The sequence below is a fragment of the Protopterus annectens genome, chromosome 1.part0 (genome assembly GCF_019279795.1).
Source record: "Protopterus annectens isolate FY-2018-M chromosome 1.part0, PAN1.0, whole genome shotgun sequence".
NCBI lineage: Eukaryota > Metazoa > Chordata > Ceratodontiformes > Protopteridae > Protopterus > Protopterus annectens.
In genome coordinates, this window is record NC_056725.1 from 1,455,498,743 (window position 1) to 1,455,511,333 (window position 12,591).

The window sequence follows — 12,591 nt, forward strand, 5'->3', positions numbered from 1 at the left end:
TTAAATAGTATTAGTACAACTGCAGCCCCCCATGCTTTAATCAACAGGAAGTTAACTAGTTAACACTTAAGCATCCAGGACTTATAAGTTAATATAATACATTAGTGTTGTAGTATAATATCTGAACCACCTTCCACCAGATATGAATATAACCACAAAGAAATATACACTATATACAATATTTTAAAATGTAAAAACTAACTTGACTAAAAATATAAAAAATACAAACAATACAAAATATTACCAAAATATATGCATATATTCCTAGTAAATACGTGCTTTTAATTTTAAAAGACTACTAATAGAAATATATATATATATATATATATATATATATATATATATATATATATATATATATATATATATATATATATATATATCTTTGGACCTATGGCATACATTTTCAGTTGCCATGCAACATCTTTAACTTCAGTTCTAACCTTTAAGGGAGCCCTTCTCAAGTCATTATCAGGGACACCTACAATCAAAAAACTAATTTATGCCCTTCATTCTTCTGAATATGTCTCCATAGTACAGTCTTCTGTTTTTTTTTTTTTATTTCTCTTAAGCATTTATATATTCCATCTTTGATAGCTCTTTCAGTTTTACCAATGTAAAATGACATACACATCAAGTTTAGGGCAATATACACCATTTTTATTTCAGAATTACATTTCCTGGGGCACTTAATAGTTCCAACCCCACTTAGCCAGATATATTCATCTTCCAAAATAGAAGTACAGTGGGAACAATGCCCACATTTGGGCATTCCTCTAGTATACGTTGTAGACATCCTATATTCGTTACTCTGTTCTAAAAACTTCTTAATGTTCCAATCCCTTCTAAAGAACAGTGTGTGAGCTGTTCCAGTCTTGTCCAGATCCATGCCACCTATATCAAAAATATTCCCATTATTAGATAAAATATGCCTTATAGGTTCTGCATCATTACTGTAACTAAGGATGCATCCTCTCCCAGACTGGGTGTTATTGTGTTTGTCTGTCAACAAGGCATTGCATCCCATTCTCAACAATGGCTTGTACATCCCTTTTGTCCTTTTTTTGTAGTTCTAAGTAAATAGCTGTTCCAAAAAAATCTATGGGGTACTATCAGTTCAATAGCATTGTTCTCATTTTTTTCACCTCCTTCAAAGAACATCTCCATAGAGGAGATCATCCTCACCAATTTAACCAGTTGTCCCTTAACAAGGGGCTTTTACTAGTGTAAGGTTGACAACTATCAAAATGAAGCAATGAATTCAAATAACAGCAAAAAGAAGCCCAGCAACTATCACGGCTGTAAAATGTTCGACAAAACAGCTCAAAATAAAATCAAATAAGAGTGTGCACAGTCTTTAATAAAAAAAGGTGAGCGCTTTCACAGTCATAAACTGTTTCGTCAGACCTACATAAAATAAGTCATCTAAACAACTAAATACCATGGAAAGTTAGCACCTAATCCAAGACATCATAAAAATATAAAAACAATGTTAACAAGACAATTAACTTTCAGTACTGACATAAAGACTCTACTTACAAGAAAATTCATCCATTACCATCACACGACAGTATATACAACATTGTCTTAAATTATAATACATAGAATCACTGAAAAAGCAATGAAACAACAGATCAGTGTTGGAGCTCTTCCAGCTTTGTCCAGATTCTTGCCACCTATATCACAAATATTCCAATTAATGATAAAATATGCCTTATAGTCTCCACATCTTTACTGTAAGTATGGATGCATTGTCTTCCAAATTGGTTGTTATTGTGTTTTTTCTGTAGACAAGGAATTGCATCCCATTCCTAACAGTGGTTTGTACATCCCTTGTGTCCTTTTTTTGTAGACCTCAGTAAATAGCTATTCCAAAAAATCAATGGGGTATCCTGTTTTTAATAACATTGATCTCAAGTTTTTTTTTTCATTTTCTTCAAAGAACATCTCCAAAGAGGAGATCATCCTCACCATTCTCGCCTTTTGTCCCTTAACAAGGGACTTTTTCTGGTATAAGGGGTGGCAGCTATCAAAATTAAGCAATGAAGGGCATGGAGTTGTACTAGTACTATTTAAACTTGCTGCATGTGTTCATTGCACATTTCAAATGGTTACCAAATCACTGCTGGCACACACTTAGAAATCACATAGGCAATGATTTCCTATGGAAAACAGCAATCAACGTTATGCTCTTCAGCTTTTTTTTTTTTTCCCTTCAGCCTATTGACAATAGCTGAATTTCATATCAACCACCTGTAAAGGCGCTGCCAGACATGGGCATTTTCTCAGTCACCTAGATGGGGCACTTGTTAGGGATGAAACAATGCTATATACATTTTTTTCAAAAAGAAGTAGCATGGAGTTTGTCGGCACTGACATTTCCCTTACCATAAAGGATTAACTTTCAGTGGGGTTAATGTGGCTGCAATTAAAGTTATGTCATAGTCTGTTATCCTACATGAACATGAATTGCAAAGCATGTGGTGGGCCAAATGACATACAAAAATGGGCATACAGTTTAGAAAGAGTAAAACTTTTTTCACCTAAAGTAGGCATATTTTGGATAAGCTGTCATCAGAAGAGATAGATTAGAAGCATATATGGTTCAGATATATATTAAATAAATGGGAGAAACTAGTCAGGAGGATGAAGACATACTCTACAGAAACCATTTATGGTATCTGACTGCTTGATATATGTGCAGAATCATGCTAGTTTTCAGAAGATTGAACTGATTTTTAATTTTTTTTATTTTTGCTTGTTTGTTATTGCCAATATATATTTGTTCAAATCAACTTTTCTTATCTGAAAACAAGAAACAACTTATTGTTTCAGTGTCTTTTGCAAACAGTAAGAAAAAGAGAACTACCTGTACCTGATATTAACAACACATATTGTGAAACATGTCTTCTTACGTCTGTGTTATTTTTGAGAGTAGAGGGTGATTTCATAATGCATTTTTGTGTGGGGTGAGTAAAATGTATTTTTATCACAAGTTTATGAACAATAATGGAATACTGTATGCTGTAAAAACTATATGTATGTACCTTAATGAGTCATCTGCATCCTTAGCATGATAGCATTATAAGTGATATTGTGACTAAGTTTGAGATTTTTGCCCACAGTTGTGGCTGTTAATGGTTTCCTTAGTATTAATTATACAGGATCCTGCTCTTTGCTAATACTCAATGACCTAATCTTAGTGTATTTGATACAGTCATTCATCATGTCTTAATTGACTGCCTTGACACATGCTCATCTCTAAGAGATTGTTATGCCCTTCTCTAGGTCACACTTGTCTGGCTGCACCTGCCTTGGTCATGGTGATTATTTCTTCTCTTTTGTCACACATCTGTTGTATATGGTCCCTCAGGGTTTTTATTTTCTTGATCACTGTTTCTCAAGTGATTTCTTCCTCCTGGACACAAAATTCCCTGGATGCAGTAAATAACCATTTTGTGGTGGTAGCAGAAGTAGACAATTATTTTGTCACTGTTCTTTTAGTGTTAAACTGCTTTTTTCCCCTTTAGCAGGACATAGTTCAACAGGATTTCACTTTTGCTAATCTTAAATAAATCTGGAAACATGGCTGTGTGCCAAGACGCTGCAGTTAGGGTTGACTGGACACTTCTACTCCTCTATATACATCATTAGGTAGCTTATGGCAATATATATTTATGATTTCTTAAGAGTTAGAGGTGGGATTGCAAAGTCACAGCATAAGGGAAAAAAAGCAACAAGAACGCATACATCACTGACTTATGTGGGAAGAATCCTTTGACTTGGCCAGTTGTGTCTCCAAGACAATAAATACAGCAGAAATGGGACAACAACTTTCTATTTACCTGGGAGAAATAGAACAATATTTTAAAATCTGGATTATATAAATGCTGAAAAATTATGGGTTTTTGTGCACTTTGGCATTTTAACTCAGAACACTCATTCCCCATAATTTGTATTTCTACTTTCATTTTCAGACTGTAAAACTGTCAAATTGTTTTGCTGAATGTACAGTACTTTAATTTTTATATTACAGTAATAGTTAGACTAATAAACTTTACTTCTTAAATGTGCAATGTGTTTTTTTTATCTCTGCCACTATCCATAAACTACACACACACACACACACACACACACACACATATATATATATATATATATATATATATATATATATATATATATATATCAGAATGCCAATTGACTGCTGCATTTGTCAAGATAGCCATGGCTGTATTTTTGTGCCGCATATTATTATTGAGTCATCAATATATTTTAGGAGTTTCAGTCAATTAGTTAGTATGATATTGCTAGCCATTAAAGAAAATGGTAAAAAATAGTGGTATAAGCATGGATTCTTGTTGTACTGCCATGTTCAGACTGTATTTGGATGAGTACCAGTTTTGCCAGGCTACTATTGGGATCTTTCCTTTAAATAATTGTGAGCTGTTTTTATGTTATTTTACTTCATTTGACATTTTGGAGTTCCTACAGGAGAATGTCATGATTAACTATGTCAAAGGTTTTGAGAAACAGACAGTTAATCATACAAAAAAGTTTAGATTAATTTTGTTCTTGAAAATTTGCCCAAAATAGCAGTTCTCAGTAAATTGTGTGTGTGTGTGTGTGTGTGTGTGTGTGTGTGTGTGTGTGTGTATGTATGTATGTGCGCGTGTGCGTGTGTGTGTGGCAACAGCAATGAAGACTTTGGCAGTAGTATGTAGCAGTAAATTACTGTAAAATTGGCAATACCTTTGTTTTCCTCATCATTAAGGCATCCAGGAATTGTGCAGACATGTCAAGAAATGTAATTACTATGTCTGAAACTAGTAGCTTAGACAGAGTCTCTCAATGATTTTCTAAAAATAAAAAAATAAATAGTATTATAAACTTTCAGCCAGACCAAGTTTTTGTATATCATACATGTATAGCAGCATGTTATGGCATTTTCAATATAATGCACTAACATTTGTTAGGACTGACAACGGTATATTAAAAAACAAGTTATGTCCAGTACTTTCTGTCTTTTATCAAGCTTTAGTATATAGTTAGCAAATGTACTGATATTTTATTTCAAAAGCCATCTCTTCACTATAATCTGAATATAAAAAGTCATTCACTAACATCTGAAGGATGTCTCTATGTTGATTTGAAAGCTGGGAATGAGATTTTTTTGCTTACATCCTAAAATTGTGTGTAAAGCATTAAATTCTGTATAGCAAAATATTCATCTATGTGCATGCACATAGATTATTAACCAGTTTGCCAGTGAAACTGGCATTCTTTTTAATTATATTAAATCATTCCTTCCTAGCTGGAATAGTACTGGTAAAATTTATATATTGTTTGTGTGCCTTGGCATGCTTCCAGGACATCATAGTTGCTAATCCAAAGCAAAGATTTGTTGTAGACTTTTGAGAGGATCAGGGTGAGTGAGATATGAACTACACGTGTGCTTAGTCTGCGTGCTATAGCAGTAGCTTCACAAATAGTCATAACTCTCCTTTGGTTTGTCATGGCTTTTGATGTGTTAATAGATAAAAGCCTGTTATGGAAGTAGTAGAGAAGAGAAGGATAAAATGCTATGGGAAGTGGGATGAGTCTTGTCAGAAGGGCAGATACCATCAAAAGGTTTAGAAACAAAGGAGCTAACAGACTAAGAAAAGTCAGTTTTTGATTTGTTGTATTCAGCAAATAGCATTTTAGCCTGAATGGCCTTGCATCTAAGAAATGTCTTTACCTTAAATTTTGTAATATTTTATTGGCTGCGCTTTTAAAGAGCCTCGTAGCTTAATTTGTTAGATATTTGTCATATACCAATCCCTTTGCTGTGAATCTTCATTTTAGTTTTCATTTTTCTTTTCTTTTTATTTTTTTTTATATATTTTTGTGGTTCTACATACCATTTCTGTAGTAACTCAGATACTGTACAAGTACTTAAATATTGCTTATATTGAAAAGTGAATATATATGTATAGGGTAAAGCAAATGCAGAAATAAACTATTTATATACTTTACTAAGAAGCCAGTGTTGAGCCTGTTCTAATTCAGATGGATTAGTGTCTGGTAATAAAGCGAAGTGTACTAGGTATGCAAGTGCTGTCATTGGCATATTGGAGCAGTAGCTAAAGACACGAAATGCAGTAGGGGTGTGAAAATGAATAACAGTGAAAGGGTTGCGAGCATAAATACAGTAGAGAGTCAATTATTCAAACACTGATTATCTGAAACATCAATTATTCAAATGAAGCCTTTCAAAGTTTTTGGGTAGGAAAAATCATAAAATCTGAATATGTAAACATTATACGTATTCACTTGTGCGTGTTTTTTTAGCTTGTAGCCCACTCATGTGTGAAAAATATTCTATATTGTCCATTGGAATCACTGAATGGTTGAAAAGTGTATTCCCTGAGTGCAGAAAAAAAAACAAGATTTTAAAACTATTTTATCCAGTTCAATGTATGTTTGATTATTTATTTATTTATTTATTTATTTAAATAAATAAATAATCAAACATACATTGAACTGGATAAAATAGTTTTAATATCTTGTTTTTGTCCGAACAATTTGATTATCCGAACTACCCTAGCTCCCAATTAGTTTGGATAATCGACTCTCTAATGTAGTAGTGAATGTTTCATTATCTGCTGACAGTATGCTGTTCAGTATTTATTAAATAGTAATGATTTTTTTTACAAATGCCTATGTTAACATTTGCAAAGTCCCATGAATCACTCATATCTTCTGTAAATGTGTCCCCAGCCTCAGTCATAGCAATGTGTTTGTTGTGTATAATATCTCCCTCCCTGCCCTAATAACCTGTCATTCAGTATTTTCACAGCAGAATCTTCTCCTAGATTTAAAACCAGTTACCAGCATTGCCATTCATACCAATATAATAGCACTGATTTTCGGACCCTTCCACTTGGTAACACCTACTGGAGAGTAATCTATAGTCAATGCTTCATGAAAGCATTCTGTGGCTTTTCCCTTTCTTTCTTTCTTTCTTTCTTTCTTTCTTTCTTTCTTTCTTTCTTTCTTTCTTTCTTTCTTTCTTTCTTTCTTTCTTTCTTTTTACCTTCCCTACTGTTCAGTTATTAAAATAACCTTTCATGTTTTTCTGTTGTTATTTAACATTTCATTAACTGTATGATGTCTTGGGAATTAAAAAAATCTTACCAGTAAAACTAGATTTAGGTAAATTGTTCTCTTTCATCAACTTATCCTCAAAGGGAAGTCTGCCTGATTTCACTTTTTTGTATCTTTTATTGGCAACTATTCTAATGCTTTACAGACTGCCATAGTCTAGTTTAACAGTTTTGCTTGAAATTTGACTATTTTTCACACGTCTCACTTTCTCTTGTTAAATCTTTTTCTGGGCTAGACCAGTGATGGTGCTATGTGACATACTAAGAATATAATGCTGCTAATCCTCTGGCATTAACCACAATAATGTGCTAAGTTATTTACTCAGCTGAGGATATACATAGGATTAGGCTGTGATGTGGTAAGTATTCACATTTTCTGCAAGGCAGACTATTATAATGACACATATTCACTTTCCCTCTATTCGCTAGGATCAAAGAGAACGCAGTTACTCTACAATGAAAACAAAGTCTACCTCAGTCATTGTCAATAATCTGAAGCCAGGCACATCGTATTTATTCCAGATACGTGCATTCACTGCAGCAGGATATGGTATCTATGGTCCCAAGCTAGAGGTTTCTACCCTTGAAGAAGCCACAGGTAGGTGTTTTTTTTATTTCTGTGTGACCTTTAAAGGAGAATAAGTTTCATTGACTGTCACTGTTCTTTAACAGAATTATTCTGTACTATCCACATAAGTATGATATTGTTACTGCTTTGTCTGTCATCCCCAAAATGTAGAGCACTGCCTGTCACAATTTGGAACAAAGCCTGTCACAATTTGAAACAAATGGGCAAAATGAGGAGCAGTTGATATCAACTTCAACTAAGTAGTTCCCTTCATGGTTATAAACTGTTACTTCATATTTAAAAAAATATGAATTAATATGATTCAGTATTATTCTGCATTATTTACCATGGATATTTGTTAAAAAATCCTTATCAAATAATGTGCATCAAGCTCTTTTGTTGTCTTACGGTGTAAATTGTTTGGCTCAAAATGAGTAACATTCCTCATAATGAAGTATATTTTAGAGCTATATTACTGGTCCCATAAAGAAAAAGCTCAAAGTGATGTGAATAATGTGTTTTCTGGTTTGACACAGCTGGTAGGACTGAAAGTGTTGCATTTATTGATCACTTCAGATAAAAAGTGTTTCATGTACACAGATGGGACAGGGCTTGGAAAGGAACCCCTTGATTACCTCTGCCTACATACTGCACTTCAGTGAAACACTTCTCATATGCGAGTTGTGCTTCTTCCACAGGTGAGCCAGCAGAGCTTTCTGTAATCCTGTAGCATTCCAGCATGTTACGAGAGAGAGAGAGAGAGAGAGAGAGAGAGAGAGAGAGACAGGCGTATGGTGTCATGTCTGAAAGCTAGAGATGCAATAGTCTAAAGGTGGGATTTTAGAGTGAGCTCCAGTGAGAGCAGCTGTTGTATATGGCACAAATCTGTTCTTAGTCCAGTAGGAGAAAGGAATCTTTGAAATATTGCTTTAAAGGGAGAGGGAAAAAGACAGTTGTATGACTATGAGTGGGCATTGCTGAGGGCTTTGTCTGCAGTACTTATGCTTGCCATGCTTTTCTGTATTCCATATGTCTTTGCCTGTCTTAGATAGCCCTACATATTAGCTCTCAGCATGGTGGGTGATAAGACAGTTAAAGTTCTCATTCATACCTTTTCCTTAGGTATCAGTGCCACTGTTTGTTTACACTTTCGGCATATATGTTTATCTGGATCTGTAATAAAAAGAAATTTGAAGCAGCTGAGTACTGAAAGCACTTTAGAATGCTTAAAGTGTAGTATTAATTCTATCTCATTGTTGTGACTGTGTGTCTGGCAGAAAGGATTAATGCAAGAATCTGTTTAGCAAGATTTAGCCTATAGTCCTGAGTTTGATTCCCTCAGTCTGTCTTTTTCTACCATGTTATTTTAAACAATTCTTATAATTAGACACTTCACCTGAAAAGAGCCAGTTGTGTCAAACAAACTAAAATCAATCAATCATGGTCTAAATTTTAGTGTTTCAGTAAAAAATAATGCTGTAGTAATGTTACAGTATATCTTCTTTTCAGTATAATGTGCCCTGTTTTAAAAGCATTTGGAGAGCAGAACCATTTGCCAGAAAATATACCAGTTAGGTAGCAGATGCACCTGTCATTTCTGACTCGGGTATTTTCATTGAATCTTATTGAAAGTACTAGTTAAATTATACATGTTGAACATTCTTTCCTTACATCATGCATTGCTTTGTTGTTGAGTGTACTTATGTATTTGTGTCTATAAATGTGTGTCAACATCTTACTGTCTCAGTTGATGGCAACCTCATTTTTTTGATCACAAATTCTTTTACCCAGAGGTCAAACATAACTTCTTTAGACAAGGGTTAACATACAGGATTCATGTAATTGTTGCATCAGATATTTTAGGGAAGGTCCATGGCATATTATCATTCATGACAAGAAACTGATTTTGTAAGATCATTCGTGTTCTTGGTCAAAATCCATCTTTGAATGCCCAATCAATTACTAAGGTTTTTGCTTCTGAAAGTGTGCTACTGTCTCATACCCCCTCATTCCTCATCCTGACCCAGCTGATCATGTCTATCATCAGACAAAACCATCAGAAGAAAACCATTGCTCTTCCCCTGTAAACACCAAAAGATTTGACACTTTAAGATAAGTACACTTTTAATAAATGTGTAGTTGTTAGAAATTAATTAAAACCATGATCTTAGCTGTAAACTTAATTAATTATATTTATAAGAGCAATCAGGTTTATACAGCAAGGATTCTGAGTGAAGGTAATCCTTTAAGTTGAACACGTGCATTTCATTTCTGGCTGAACTTCAGTACCTTCTGACCTCTTGTTTTATTAATTTACAGATAGACTAACTTAGCACAGTTGTGACAGTTACAAATAAGCTTATGTGAGTGTATTTCATTAAAACTCCAGTACATGACAGAGACTGTGGTATTCAGATAATCACACCCTAAGGTGGACAAGTGTCCAAAAAAAGCAGTGGACAAGTGTGATGAACAGCTGTTCCAGAAGTGACGGCATGCTACTAATCGAAAAACCTTTGCATCACACAAGTGCTATTGTAATTTGACCTGAAGTTGTAATTTAACTACTGTGTAACTTCTAATCATTTAAAACATGTAGCATTTTTGTCAGACGATAACTCTCTTCTTTATAGAAATGTTCTATATTTTCTGCAGTAATCCTGACAGGATAAAGTGGAGTACAATGTAAAGTCTTAGAAATGATAAGTCTCTCACAGGAATATGCATGACAGCGTGATTCATTTTATGTTTCATCAGTTCTTCATATAGTGAATAATGAACCTGTCAAGCAGCATACTAGTTAAAGCAGACACAATTTGTGCTGATCACATCCTGCATTTTCCTTAATTATATTATAAACCTGCTTTTAGATTTCTAATACTACTTTCCTTCTCCTCATTCTGTCTAACTTGAACCTTCATTCCCTGCTACAAAATAACACTTCCAACTGAAAATGTGTATAAACGCTACTAGCTCCTGTAGACCAGTCAAGAGAAGGACATATCCTGTTACAGTTCTACAATTAACAGTATTTATGCCATTAACATTTTTTTATATTATTTTGTAGCATTATGTCCTAGCCAGTGTACTAATAAACATGATTCCATTCAGTGCTCAATTAAGCCTAGTTGTTCTCAGGTGACTAAATGAGAGATACAGCACATCCACATGGCTTATTTTTGCATAAAATTATGTGTAGTTGCTAGGAACAAATTGTCATTGCTAAAAAGATCAGCTTTTCCAGTACAAAATTGTTTAGCTGAAGGAGACAATAAGCAATTGTGCATCTGTGTTTTCAGACTCCCCAAAAATCCAAACGGGTAACTAAATATGCAGATAAAGGAGTAAAAACAAAGGCAACAGTGCAGATGTAGCTGTTAAAAATGAGCAAGGCAAAGTTCAAAACATCTTAAGGCAAAAGTAAATAAATGAGTTGCTTGTCTCACAAGTTAGTGATGCTCTAGATTTTTATGTCATAATCATTTTCCGCTTTTGAAGAAATTTAAGAGCACATGGAAGCAGTAGTAACCATTAATCATAGTAGATGGAAAGTTTATTTGCTGTAGTTAATGCTAATAACATAAAACTGCTCACATTAAAAGGCAGGAGATTGATCTAAGTACAGCTGCTGTCATAATAACAAAATTCACTGTGACTTACTATTTAGTTACCTTATGTATGCAGTGGAAGGGACAGTCATCAAGCAACTAAATGGCTAGGACAGAAAAGTGGTCTTCTGATAAAAATAAAAGCAGCAATAAAAAATAACATAAATAAAGTACATGGTGTTAGTCTTTGAGGGCTTCATGCCTTTTCAGCTTCACTCTTCACCACATATGAAGGAAGTTGGATGCTTTTATAATGTTACTTCTGTTTTATGAACACAGTGTACTAATGGAAGCATGTGACCTCTCAACTCTTTATTATTGCAGTAGCAGCTAACCAAAAATCAGTTGTTCGTAACCTCCTCTGCCACATTTATTCTTTCATCTGTCTCAGGCATCCATGCATACCGCATCTTTTCTACACACTGTCATGGTCTATTTAAGCACATTCCCTGGACCTACAAAACTTGCTGTAATAATAATAATAATAATAATAATAATAATGATAATAATGATAATAATAACGATAATAATAATAATAATAATAATAATGATAATAATAATAATAATAATAATAATAATAATAATAATAATGATAGCAACAACAATAATGATCCTTTAAGTATGGTTTAAGGTTTTGCCACTGGAAATATGTCCAAATATAATGTGCATATACACACACATGCAAATATACACTTCAGAATGTTTTAGCAGGTAAAAGAACTTTTTTTCTATGTAGTCTAAAATATCCATTGCCTAAGTAATAGGGTCATAGGTTCATAGGTAGGTACTAGGCTATCAGCCCAAGGGCCTACGTAAGCCTAGTCAACAAGGTTCCCTGGCTTACGCCATCCAAGAAAGTTATTTTTCTGTGCCTCTGTCGAGCAGAGACACAGAAGTGATCCCCGGGGTGTATTTCCTATTTCCTAATTGTTTATAACTTTCTGTATTCATAAGATAGCATTATTTAATTAATATTACCTACAGTTCTTGATTTTCCTTCTGTTCTGCTTTGTTTGTTAACCTCACTTTAAATGTACAAAATACCAACACAGAATGTTGGCAACAGAATGCATGAATTATAGTTCTGCACATGTCATTTGTAGAAGTACTTCAAGATAAGGAAAGCCATTGTGCATACAAAGTGTGCAGTTAGCTCAGAGAATGAGCAAATTAAAGAGGTTATACCCCATGCAGAGAACAGTGTAAAGGAAAGAGTTTCAACTGCCAAACAAGAAACAACTGTAGCAAAAAACGTAAACAGCACTTC

At 34.0% G+C, this 12,591-nt stretch overlaps 1 protein-coding gene across 2 annotated transcripts in view; it reads left to right on the forward strand.

The window, feature by feature from the left end:
- Positions 1-12,591, forward strand: part of EPHA7 (EPH receptor A7) — a 1,106,961-nt gene that overhangs the window by 879,111 nt on the left and 215,259 nt on the right. For both annotated transcript variants that reach the window (XM_044067616.1, XM_044067624.1), the window contains exon 7: positions 7,578-7,746. In XM_044067616.1, coding sequence (XP_043923551.1) covers positions 7,578-7,746 — 169 coding nt within the window. The remainder of the gene's footprint in view (positions 1-7,577; positions 7,747-12,591) is intronic.